The 13,051-nt window shown below is 51.0% G+C and overlaps 1 protein-coding gene across 1 annotated transcript in view; it reads left to right on the top strand.

Annotated features, from left to right (window-relative positions):
* The window catches only part of LOC141232827 (myeloperoxidase-like), a 42,129-nt gene that overhangs the window by 13,242 nt on the left and 15,836 nt on the right, over positions 1-13,051 (top strand). Inside the window, exons 8-10 of the mRNA XM_073667836.1 lie at positions 3,108-3,423; positions 4,812-4,972; positions 5,058-5,310. Of these exons, the coding sequence (XP_073523937.1) occupies positions 3,108-3,423; positions 4,812-4,972; positions 5,058-5,310 (730 nt within the window). The remainder of the gene's footprint in view (positions 1-3,107; positions 3,424-4,811; positions 4,973-5,057; positions 5,311-13,051) is intronic.

The raw sequence follows: 13,051 nt of genomic DNA, 5'->3' as shown, positions 1-13,051 counted from the left end.
GATTCAAATAAAAAGGAAGGATCAAGATGTATTCCATCCATTGTGTTGTGGGACTACCATCTCCCATAGGGCTAGTCCAGAGGACGGCTTCTGGCCTCCTAGATGGTAGAGTTTCCTATTCATGTTTCCTCAGTATATCTCCATGAAATGATGCATTTCGCCTCCAGGATGTTCCTTTCAAATAAGAAAATTGAGGGGTTAGATGATACATATATATTGTGAATGAGCCCTAAGTCATGGTCACATCAGATTCTCAGCCTAAAAAGCCTGAAAATAAAAGTTCCTCATTTAGTCCAAAAGGAGCTACCGAGTTTAGTTCGTAATTCCACCGCGATTCTGTTTGTAACAGTCTCTTGTTTAAATTGTCGCCTCTACCCGATCTTGTGATTTTTTGGAGGCCCACAATACGAGTGTTTGTATGGCTGCCCCGATGATGGTTAAGGAAATGGGAAACCACTGAAGTAAGTGATCTCCTCTTTTTAAGGTCTACAGCTGCCAAGTTAATCCTGGAGAAATGTTTTTGTATGCGTTCCTCAACTCCTGTGAGGTCTGTCCACATATACCTGGTGACAGGGACAGATGATAGCATAAATTATGCATTTTGTTTTACAGTTGATGTAACTCCTGATATGATATGTCTTATCATCAAGGGGATTGACAAATTTATCCTGGGTCGGATGCATGTACTGACATACATTACAATACCCACAGGGGAAGGAACCTTTTAACGAAATGCCCCTATTGAGTTTGTATGTGGGTCATTGAAAATGGCTTCTGGTCAAAATGTCTCTCAGATTAGGTGCTCTACTAGCCGTCAATAATGGGCGGTCCATTATAACTGAAGCTGTTTGCCGATCTGTTTTTAGTACACCCCAAAGTTTACAGAGAATGTCTCTCACCTCTTCCCATTGCTCCACATAGTTAGTGGTAAAGTGTGGATCCATGTTCCGATCCTTCTTCTTTGGGATGAGGAGGGTCTCTTGTGTCTGGGATCTAGCCCGTTGATAGGCTCTAGAGATCACCTTCTTGGGATAGCCCCTCTTTTTGAGGCGGTATGTGAGATCTTCAGCCTGGTGATGAAAATCTTCATCCTGTGTGCAGTTACGCCTTGTTCTCAAGAATTGCCCAACTGGGACACCCTGCCTGGTGTGCAATGGATGGAAACTCGAGAACAGGAGAAGGAAGTTGGTAGCAGTCGGCTTGCGATACAGATCTGTTAGAATTTGGTCCCCCTGAATGGAGATTTTAAGGTCCAGAAAGACGGCTGAGGTGGCTGAGGTGGAATAAGTAAGAAAGATGTTAAGTGAATTTGTATTAAGAAATTTGAAGAATTGTTCACATTCATCAGCGCTACCCATCCAAATAAAAAACACGTCAACCAATGACGGATATATTTTTTGAACCAATCGGAGGGAAAGATCACAGTGGCCTCCCACCACCCCAAGAAGAGATTTGCAAAAGCAGGGGCACATCTGGCGCCCATTGCGACCCCTGAAATTTGACGGTAATAAGACCTGTCAAATAGAAAGTAATTATGCTGGAGTATGAAGTACAGTAGATCTATAATGAAGGAGTCGTGTAGGCGATCAGATGCCGTTTGTAAATCTAAAACATAAGCCACTGCCTTCATACCGTCTGCATGATTGATGTTTGAGTAGAGTGACCCCACATCACAGGTGACCAAAAGCGCTGGAGATGTAATAGCGATGTCCCTGCAGATACGTATGAAGTGAGAGGTGTCCTGGACGAATGATGGAAGCCTGGAAACCAAAGGTTGCAAAAAGAAATCAATAAACGTGCCAGCCTTCTCACATAGGGTACCAATACTGGAGACAATTGGTCAGCCTGGTGGTTTAAATATATTTTTATGCACCTTTGGGAGCATGTAAAATGTGGAAACAACAGGATGTTCCACCCACATATAGTTCTTTTCCCTTTGGCTGATAATGCCCATGCTAAAGGCCAGGTTCAATAATCCTCAATACAGATTTTCTTCTGTAACTAATGCCACAACAGTACAGTTCTGTATTATTAGATGGGCCTATTCATTAATAAGCTCTGATCAGCTGAACTCAATCTCTGTCTGACTTGCACTGTTTCTGCCTGATGCATTCACTCGTTAAGTAGGATCTCAATCAAAGAACAGTGGGCATGATCACAGCCCTAACACTTGGGCACACAAATCATCAAATCTGTTTTTCATAACAACAATTCCAGCCGCATTTTGATGTGAGCAGCCTGCATAACCTATACGTGTTACCAAGGCCTGCAGAGTCTCTGGACTTGTCTCCCAATGAGCACATCTGAGACATCAATGGTCGGCAATTGCAAAGGGAGCTGCCAGCAGCGGATCTTGATCATTTGCGTGCCGAAGTGCATTCAACGTGGCAGAACATTCTTTGGACAACCATTATTAACCTCATTGATAGCCAAGGTGTGTAAGTGCAGGGATTTCTGTATGTAGCGATTATACTCGATACTGAATGAATCAAGATGTTTTAAAAACTTTGTTTACATTTTCTCATCATTTGCATATCATTAACATTTCTATCCATCCTGTGATTTCAATAATTCCTCGACTTTTCCTTCTTAGTGATGCAATTTAAATGTTGAGGACTGTACATAGAATGACACATTTAACTTTTTGGGGAAACATACCTTAAATATTAAAACATTTTGTATAGCTCTATCTACATAATAAAGGGATTTTCTTAAACTAAAAGTCTACAGTTATTCTATGTGACTGAGCGCTGTGCGGATTCTACAGTGGCAGCGCTGTAGGCGGCGGTCGTGTGACCCAAAGTATGTGACCCCAGTATTTGCATACTCCCTGTCAAAATCCGACTAGACTGTTTCTCACTCAATACACTTGCATTGAGCAAGGCTGCTCCCATCTAGTCTGAGTGTGGCAAGGAGTATGCAAATTGCATACTTACAGTCACTTGACCGCCGATCCCGGTGTCAGCACCAGGGAATCCTCATAGAGTGCAGTGCACGCGATGAGAGCATTCACAAGTCTGCAGTCACATAGAGTAACTGCAAACTTGTAGTTTAAGACCGGATAACCCCTTTAAATTCTAATACTATGTTTTTTTTTATACTGGTAGATTCCACCAAATGACCCCCGGTTTACAAATCGTAGTGACTGCATCCCCCTCTTCCGCTCCTCACCTGTGTGCACTCCTGGATCACCAATTCGTGAACAGATAAACATTCTCACCTCTTTCCTTGATGGGAGCCAAGTGTATGGCAGTGATCTGCCACTGTCTTTTGCACTTCGTAACAACACAAATCAGTTGGGACTTATGGCTATTAACCAGAACTTCACTGACGATGGACTTGCATTTCTTCCATTTCAAACAGAAGGAGAAGACTTTTGCGTCCTGACTAACATATCGTCTGGAATCCCCTGCTTTTTGGGAGGTACTCATTTTACACATTGTCATTGGTAGAATGGTGAAAAAATGGCAAATGTCAAGAGAAAAAAGGGGGCATTAGTAATAAATGTTCAGCAGTAGATTGTATGTAGCCATTTCATGCACATGATACAATTTTTTGGGGAATTGGATGTTTCGCCCCCAGCAGTTCGCCCCCAGCAATTCGCCCCCGGGTACATTTCGCCCCCGCACATTTCGTCCCCAGCATTTGGCCCCCAGGATGTTTTGCCCCCGCACATTTCACCCCCGCACATATCACCCTCAGTTCGCCCCGGTCCGGGGGCAAAACATGCGGGGCGAATCTTCCTGGGGGCGAAATGATAGGGGCGAAATGTGTGGGGCCGAAATGTACCTGGGGGCAAATTGCTGGGGGCGAACTGCTGGGGGCAAATTGCTGGGGGCGAACTGCTGGGGGCGAAACTTCCTATAACCCATCTTTTGACATACAGTCTATTAAATCCTTACCATGCCAAGATCCCTCTATATGTTGTATAAGTTTTATATGCATAAATTAGGCAAACCCCATCCATTGTTGTAGGCACAGGTCTTAGAGCTATGACGACCATACTGACTGCACAACTTAGTCTACATTGCCAATATTTGATCAGATTTTTTTTATAAGCCACCCTACTTTCTACTTGACTATTATTGGCATCATGTCATACAAGTGTGCAGTCAGATACCTGCTTATTTCTAGTGCCATTGGCCAGCCCATGCCCTAAACAGTGAATGCCCTCATTATTAATATATGCGCTGTTCACACACACTGCTGTCATAATTCCTGGCTGGACATCTAATGTATATGGGGATGTACTAATTCACCCAGACGGCAGATGCTGGGAAAAGAAGAGTTGGGCAGTTAGATTTTAACAAGCCCAATTTTTTTGTTCTCGTGGAAGATAAACTGATGTCACAGTTCACTGTAAAAAGCAAATGCACGCTCAGCAGAGCTGAGCATGCATGTGTATGGCAGGATGGGGGTCTTTAGAAAAGTTAACTGTCTAAAAAGTCAATGGTCAGCCTAAGATTGATGGATAATGTGACTTTTTCTAATCTAATATCTTATTGTTATAGATTTTTTTTTACAATACTCTTGTTCAGTGTCGGACTGGAGTGCCTACAGTATACTTCAAAATAATAATAAACTGGGTAGATTGTTGAATGAATGAATGATGAGATAGTGGCTTGATCTGTACATAGGGAATAATGTGACAACTTCTGGTCATTTAGGGGTGTGGGGGCCCACCAGGGGATTCACCTGTTCCCCTGTGGGCCAGTCCGAGCGTGCTCTTGTTGTTTTATATAATCAGTGAATGTTGCATATTAGACTATAAGATCCTATACAAGTCCATTGTCCATTTTTATAATTTGTAGGAGACCCCCGTGTCAGCGAGCAACCTGGCCTCACTGCCTTCCACACGCTCTTTGTACGTGCACACAACACCATAGCCACAGAACTACGGAGGATGAACCCAAGATGGTCTGGAGAGACCTTGTATCAAGAATCTAGGAAGATTGTAGGAGGAATCTTGCAGGTGCTCTATCATTCTTTTTTAGCATTTTATAAAAAAAAAAATGTTTACATTCTTTATCATTGACTGTAATACTTTTTCCTTACAGAAAATCACATACAAAGATTGGCTACCATTACTGTTAGGATCCGAGATGCCCAGAGTTCTCCCTCAATACAGGGCTTATAATGAGTCTGTGGATCCAAGAGTGGCCAATGTGTTCACAGTTGTGTTCCGAATGGGCCATACTCTCATACAGCCACTCATATACCGCCTTGCAGATGGCTATCGTCCCTATACCCCAGCACCAACAAGCCCCCTTCACATGACTTTCTTCAACAGCTGGAGAGTGGTCAGACAAGGTAATATATCCATGTAAAAAATATTTTCATGTAAAAAATATATCCATAAAAAATATAATACAAAAGATTTATTTTGCTAATCACAATTGTGTATGTCCAAGCAGTGAAAGAAGGGTTCTTGTCATCCAGATTCAGATGCTTATAGAGGTTGCATAAGTATAAAGTGGAAATGCACCTTCACTTCTTTGGATCTATGGGAGCAATAATTCATATGCATGACCGTGGCTCCCATAGACAGTAAAAAGAGCAAGTGCAGACTACCTCCACTATCTTCCAAACAAAAGAGCAATAATGACTCATGAACATTACTGCTCTACTCACACAGGCCACTTTGGGACCCCCGTTGGACCCTTAATGATCACATATTTATCGCCAAATTTTTGTCTAGTGTAAGGCAGCGGTGTTCACACCGTGCAGTAACTGAGGCAGTGACCCAAGCAAGTCCAACATAAACAGCTTTTATTTCAGCAACTCACAGGTTAACAGAAAGTCCTCCGGTTCGCAGCCAGGTTAACAGAAAGTCCATACACAATGGTTGCGGTGGCCGCTCAGAGCCTGACGGGTGTAGAGCCTTCCCAGGTGTGGGTTCAGCTATACACAGTCCTGCCGAGTTTTCCTGCTATCCTCCTAGTGACGCGCCCCCTGGGCCATATTCTTTAGGGGAATACCCGGAGCCGGATCAGATGGGGGTTGTAGTCTCCGAGTGGCTGTGACCCGGTCCGTGCCCAGGGTGTCAAGCTCAGAGTATGTGGCAGTCCTACAGATGTTACAAAGTTCGTTATGTCGACTACGCCACCCGTTGGATTGCGGTCACTACGGCCGCCGCTGCAGCAGGGTCCGCTGAGGCTGATGGTGTTGGTGCAGCTTTAGATAGTATAACCCCCAACGGGAGGGGTATGGCCTCAGGGGGTCAGGTGCAGAGGATGGGGGTTGTGGTGGTGCAGCGTAGATGATAAGTAAAGACAGAGTCGGGTTGTGCAGTTCAGGGTGTTTACTTACTGCAGATATTCCGGTCACTCCGGCCTTGAGTGACCACCCGAGCCGTGCTGCGTCCACCAGGTCCTGGATTCAGCCAACCCCCAAGCAAGTCCGGAGAGTGTCCCTGAGCCCTCCTTCTTGTCCTTTCTTCTGGCCGTCCCCACCAGGGATCCACCTAGGTCCAGCTCCCTCGGGCCTTCTGTTGGGAGACCCTTGGCCTTGGGTTCCCTGACCCTACACGTGGTCTGCCTTCAGGGTGGATGTGGTGGGTGGCCGTGGCAGATCCTGCCCACGGCCTCCGGTCTCTGGCTGAGGTATGCTTTAGCCCCCACCAGTTTGGGATCCGGTACCCTATTGCCAACTCTTCACCCTCGGGTTGTACTTGGGTTCTCAGAGTTCCTTTTGTCTCCCCCTCTCTGGGTCTTTCTGGCTCTCCTCTCTCACTCTCGCTCTGGGGCTGCTCTGCTCCTCTGCTCTCTCTCACAGACTGACAGACTGACCCTGATCTTAGATGGTGCCCACCTTAAATACTCCCTCTATGTGTGAGCTCAGGTGACCAGCACCCAATGAGCTCCTATCTTTACCCAGGCTGCTCCCCCTATCTGCCCCTACACTACTGGGATGTACCACCCCCCTCCCACTCCAGCCAGTAACAGACTCGGTCGTACCTGCACATTTCTAAGTGGGAGTACCGTTGGTCTGTTCCTCGGAAATGGGATGTGTGTAGTGCATGCAGCTTACTGAGCTCAGTTCCACACTCCATCCTTACCCGGGAGTGGAATATCACACCTCAGGCTTGAGGTGCAATACCCCTGTAGCAGCCGAATCCTCAGGGTGCTACATTCCCCCCTGGTAAATCACAGCACGTCCTCGGGCTGTAAGATATAAAACAACACCAAAACATACAATTTTGCATAAACAACATAATAAAACATATAAAACAACATATATTAGCAGCATCATAAAACTTTTCATATAAAACATTCTCGTAGTCGTTTCTTGCTTCTAACTCCTCCTCCGGACACTGTGCAACGTGTGCCCGGGAAAAGTGCAACAGTTTCTCTAGAAAAATGGTCTTCCTATAAAACCAGTAGGGGGCGCTTTAGGAAGCGCAACTATTTACAAGGGGATATGGCCGCTCTCAGTCCTCGGCCAGGTATTTAGGAAAGGGATGACCGCTCTCAGTCCTCGGTCAGAGGGGTTAAGGGAAATACGGGTAACAGTTCAATTTGCTGGTCCCAACGGGGACTATAATAGCAACAACAGTTCACTGTGCCCCGACGGGCAACTATATACAGCTTGTACTCTGCTGTACTCAACGACGACGTCCTCCTGCTCTTTCTTTGTGGACAGTTTCAGTTTCAGACCCGTCCGGGCACGTATGCTGGGCGAACAGGTCCTCACCCAGGTGCGGCACTCTTGGTTTTATGGGCGCGGTGGTGGTGGCGCCCGGGTTGCCCAGGCCTTGCGGCCAGGCCTAGGGCACCTGGAAAGTGAAGGGCACCGTAAGGACGGCGGCGCCCTGGGCTACTTGGCCCTGCGACCAGGCCTGTGGCTCCGCGGAGGTAGGGGGCGCTGTTGGTATTGCGGCGCCCGGGGGTACTAGGCCTTGCGACCAGGCTGGTGGTACTTCCTGCTTGGTCACGCTCGGGGTCGAGGCGTGTGACGTCACAGGGGTCGCGGCTGCGGCTTCCGGTTGAGGCCTAGTCTGTGGCGGTGACGTTGCGGTTACGGGCACGGCAGGGGGTACTTCGGGCTCTGCGACGGGGAGCTGGGGCAGGTACGCGGTTTCCCGGTTTGGGGTAGAGACGTCCCCTTTACCTGCCTCCTTTCGTTCGGCTCCCTTCTCGGCGCCGTCTCCGGCCTTCAGTCCTCCCGCGCCATCCTCAGAGGCGGTCTGTCTCCTCGTCTCGGGTGGCGTGCTCCGCTGACGAGTTCTTGTCTGCTGGACCATCTCACGGCTCCATTCTGCTAACGTCTCTCGCTGCACCCAGGCCATCCTCCGTGCGAGGCCCTCCAGCGCGGTCTGTGCACACTCCCGATCTCGGGGGAGCTGTGCCAGGACCTCCACTAAGCCTAGTGGGGTCGTTGCTTCTAGCAGGCTCCTGACCAACGGGTCGGTGCTGCTCTGCTCTCCTTCCGTTGTCTCCAGCAGGCCTTCTGGAGTGGCGACCGGCAACAGGCTCCTGACCACTGGGTCGGTGCTGCCTGGAGTGGCGGCCCGCATCAGGCTCCTGACCACTGGGTCGGTGCTGCCTGGCTCTCCCTCCAGACGTCTTGTCTCCGGGTGCGCTCTCTCCAGACTGCTCCAAGCGACACCCATCTTTGTTCTCTTCTTCTCAGTCCTCCCACTTCGAGGGCGGTCCCGGGGCCACTTGGTGATTGTCAGCTCCAGGGGCAGTTCTTTCACGCTGACAGACACCTCTAGCATCACAGTCTCTGTTGGTGGGGGCGGTTTCCACTTTTGGCGCCATTTTCGGTCCTGGCCCACGATGGGAGGTGGCCTCTTGCCACCCTCTGGCACGCCCATAATGGTGTCCGCTCTTCCAAGGCGGGAAATCTTCGGAAATGGCGGGAATCGTCTCCCAGTGGCGGGAAACTCTGCAGATGGCGGGAAAAAGCTGTTAATGGCGGACAACCGGCGGGAATCGATCTGTGATGGAGTCCGATGGCGGGGACCCTCCGGAACCGGCAGGAGACTTCTTTTTGAGGTAAACTTGTTCTTTTCTTCAGGCACGCAGTACCCGGGTGTTGCGGGCACGTTATCCTGCCGACTACGCCAAAGTTGACGCGCCCCCTGGGCCATATTCTTTAGGGGAATACCCGGAGCCGGATCAGATGGGGGTTGTAGTCTCCGAGTGGCTGTGACCCGGTCCGTGCCCAGGGTGTCAAGCTCAGAGTATGTGGCAGTCCTACAGATGTTACAAAGTTCGTTATGTCGACTACGCCACCCGTTGGATTGCGGTCACTACGGCCGCCGCTGCAGCAGGGTCCGCTGAGGCTGATGGTGTTGGTGCAGCTTTAGATAGTATAACCCCCAACGGGAGGGGTATGGCCTCAGGGGGTCAGGTGCAGAGGATGGGGGTTGTGGTGGTGCAGCGTAGATGATAAGTAAAGACAGAGTCGGGTTGTGCAGTTCAGGGTGTTTACTTACTGCAGATATTCCGGTCACTCCGGCCTTGAGTGACCACCCGAGCCGTGCTGCGTCCACCAGGTCCTGGATTCAGCCAACCCCCAAGCAAGTCCGGAGAGTGTCCCTGAGCCCTCCTTCTTGTCCTTTCTTCTGGCCGTCCCCACCAGGGATCCACCTAGGTCCAGCTCCCTCGGGCCTTCTGTTGGGAGACCCTTGGCCTTGGGTTCCCTGACCCTACACGTGGTCTGCCTTCAGGGTGGATGTGGTGGGTGGCCGTGGCAGATCCTGCCCACGGCCTCCGGTCTCTGGCTGAGGTATGCTTTAGCCCCCACCAGTTTGGGATCCGGTACCCTATTGCCAACTCTTCACCCTCGGGTTGTACTTGGGTTCTCAGAGTTCCTTTTGTCTCCCCCTCTCTGGGTCTTTCTGGCTCTCCTCTCTCACTCTCGCTCTGGGGCTGCTCTGCTCCTCTGCTCTCTCTCACAGACTGACAGACTGACCCTGATCTTAGATGGTGCCCACCTTAAATACTCCCTCTATGTGTGAGCTCAGGTGACCAGCACCCAATGAGCTCCTATCTTTACCCAGGCTGCTCCCCCTATCTGCCCCTACACTACTGGGATGTACCACCCCCCTCCCACTCCAGCCAGGAACAGACTCGGTCGTACCTGCACATTTCTAAGTGGGAGTACCGTTGGTCTGTTCCTCGGAAATGGGATGTGTGTAGTGCATGCAGCTTACTGAGCTCAGTTCCACACTCCATCCTTACCCGGGAGTGGAATATCACACCTCAGGCTTGAGGTGCAATACCCCTGTAGCAGCCGAATCCTCAGGGTGCTACACTAGCAGGTCCCAACACTGAACAACACTAGTTGACGCACCCCCTGGGCCATGTTGTTAGGGATACCCGGAGCCGGATCAGATGGGGGTTGTAGTCTCCGAGTGGCTGTGACCCGGTCCGTGCCCAGGGTGTCAAACTCAGTGTGCGGCAGTCCTGGTAGTTGTTGTTTCTGTGTCGACTACGCCACCCGTTGATTTGCGGTCAAAAGGCCGCCGCTGCAGGATGGTCCGCTGAGGCTGGTGGTGTGTGTGCAGCTGTGGTAGTATAACCCCCAACGGGAGGGGTATAGCCTCAGGGGGTCAGACGTGGAGGATGGTGGTTGTGAAGGTGCAGCAAGGAGACTCAGAGGCATAAAATGCAGTTCCAGGGTTTTACTTACTGGTGTTGCTCGGGTCACTGTGTACAGCAGTGACCACCCAAGCCGTGCTGCGTCCACCAGGTGCGGGACTCGGTCAACTCCCGGGCAATTCCGGAGCGTGGTCCTGAGCTCCTTTCTGACTCTCCCTTCCTCTGGCCGTTCCCACCAGGGATCCACTTTTGGCCGGCTCCCTCGGGTCTCTTGGTGGTCAAGCCTCCTCTGGGCTCCCTGACCCTATGCTTGGTATGCCTTTCTAGTGGATTTGGTGAGGGTCGTGGCAGATCCTGCCCACGATCTCCGGTTCCTGGCTAAGGTGTGCTGTAGCCTCCGCCAGCTTGGGATCCGGTACCCTTTTGCCGACCCTTCACCCTTTTGTCCTTATTCTGGGATCTTGGGGTCCCCTCTCGTCCTGCGCCTCTGGGTCCCTCTTCCTTCTCCTCTGCTCTGCTTCTCAGGCTCTCAGACAGACTGTCTGACTGACTCACAGGCTGACTGACTGACTGACCCTGATCTAAGATGGTGCCCACCTTATATACTCCCTCTATGTGTGAGCTCAGGTGACCAGCACCCAATGAGCTCCTAGCTTTACCCAGGCTGCTCCCCCTATCTGCCCCTACACTACTGGGATGTTCCACCCCCCCTCCCACTCCAGCCAGGGACAGACGCTGTCGTACCTGCACATTTACTTGGTGGGAGTACCGTTGATCTGTCCCCCGGAAATGGGATGTATGTAGTGCATGCAGCCTACTAGCTCAGTTCCATACTCCATCCTTACCCGGGAGTGGAATACCACACCTCTGGGTTGAGGTGCAATACCCCTGTAGCAACCGAATCCTCAGGGTGCTACATTCCCCCCTGGTAAATCACAGCACGTCCTCGGGCTGTAAAAGAATAAACATCCAAAAACATACAATTTTTTTTCAAAACATAAACATATAGAACATTATATATATCATAAAACTTTTCATATAAAACTTTTCATATTAAACATTCTTGTTCCTCCGGCCACGGTGCAAATTGTGACCGGGTAAGTGCCACAGTCTCTTCTGGAAGAAAAACAGTTTCCTATAAAACCGGTAGGGGGCGCTTTAAGAAGCGCAACTATGTACAAAAAGGGGAAGGTATGGCCGCTCTCAGTCCTCGGCCAATGGGGAAGAGGAATGGCTGTTCACAGTCCTCAGCCTGTTATGGGATAGGGACACACGGGTACAGTTCACTGGTCCCAACGGGGACTATATTTTAGACTATTAACTGTCCTTGTACCCTGATGGGTAACTATTTTACAGTTCTCCTACTGTACATCAGTGGCGACGTCCTCCTGCTCCTGCCTGAGGGTAATCTTCGGACCCGTCCGGGTCCTCTTGTTCCTCCTCACACCGCAGCTCCTCCTCAGTCAGGCGATGTACATGAAGGGCATAGGGTCCTTTGGCACACTGGTGCCGGGTGAAGGTGACCTCATCTCCCAGGTAAAGGTCACGACCTCTGTGTCCCTCCGGCAGATGGCTTTCTACGTCTCTGCGGGTGACAAAGACGTCGCCGGGGGTTCTGTGGTCCCGTATAAAACCCCACCCGTGCTCCATTTGGAATTTTATTACAGTCCCGCTGGCACGGGGACCGTGGGCAGTACGGGGGTTTCTGCGGGCCCGGCGCTTTTGCTCGGCGCTCTGGACTTGGAGCCGCTCCTCGCGGACCCGCCTCTCTCGTCGCTCCTTAGCAAAAACCTCCAATTGTTGCCGGCAGCACTCCGTACGCTGGGCTGCGGCTGCCCGGGTCTCCTCGGTGAATCCCATCAGGTCCTCACCGGTAGGGTCCCACTCAAATTGGGCGTCCTCCAACGGAAGCGGATCGAGTTTGGCGGGCGCAGGAGCCGGAATTAGAGGCTCATCCAGAGGCCGTTCCCTCCGGAATCGAGGGTGAATATATTCAGGTGGCCACACGAAGAGCAGCCCGTCCTGGGTGGTGTTTTGTGCGGAGCGGTCTTCGCCCAGACGGGGTGCTGTGGAGGCAGAGGGCGCTGTGGTGTTTGCGGCGCCCAGGGGCTCCTGGCCTTGCGTCCAGGCCGAAGGTAGTCTGAATACAAAGGGCGCTTTAAAGGCTGCGGCGCCCGGGTCTACCAGGCCTTGCGACCAGACTGGTGGCATGATGGAGGTAGAGGGCGCTGTGAAGACGGCGGCGCCCGGGGGTACTTGGCCTTGCGACCAGGCCGGGGGCGCTTCTTGCTTGGCCACGCTCTGAGTCGAGGCGCATGACGTAGCAGGGGGCGTGGCCGCGGCTCCTGCTGCCTGAGGCCTAGCTCGGAGCGGTGACGATGCAGCAACGTGAGTGGTGAGTGGGGTCTCGGGCTCTGCGACGGGGAGCTGGGGCAGGCTTGCGACCATCGGGCACGGGGTGTTGTCATCCCCATTACCTGCTCCCTTTTCTTCAACTCCCT

This window comes from Phyllobates terribilis, unplaced genomic scaffold (assembly GCF_046119375.1).
Source record: "Phyllobates terribilis strain yellow unplaced genomic scaffold, ASM4611937v1 Scaffold_2__4_contigs__length_985480577, whole genome shotgun sequence".
Lineage (NCBI taxonomy): Eukaryota > Metazoa > Chordata > Amphibia > Anura > Dendrobatidae > Phyllobates > Phyllobates terribilis.
This window is presented reverse-complemented; position numbering and strand designations above follow the sequence as displayed.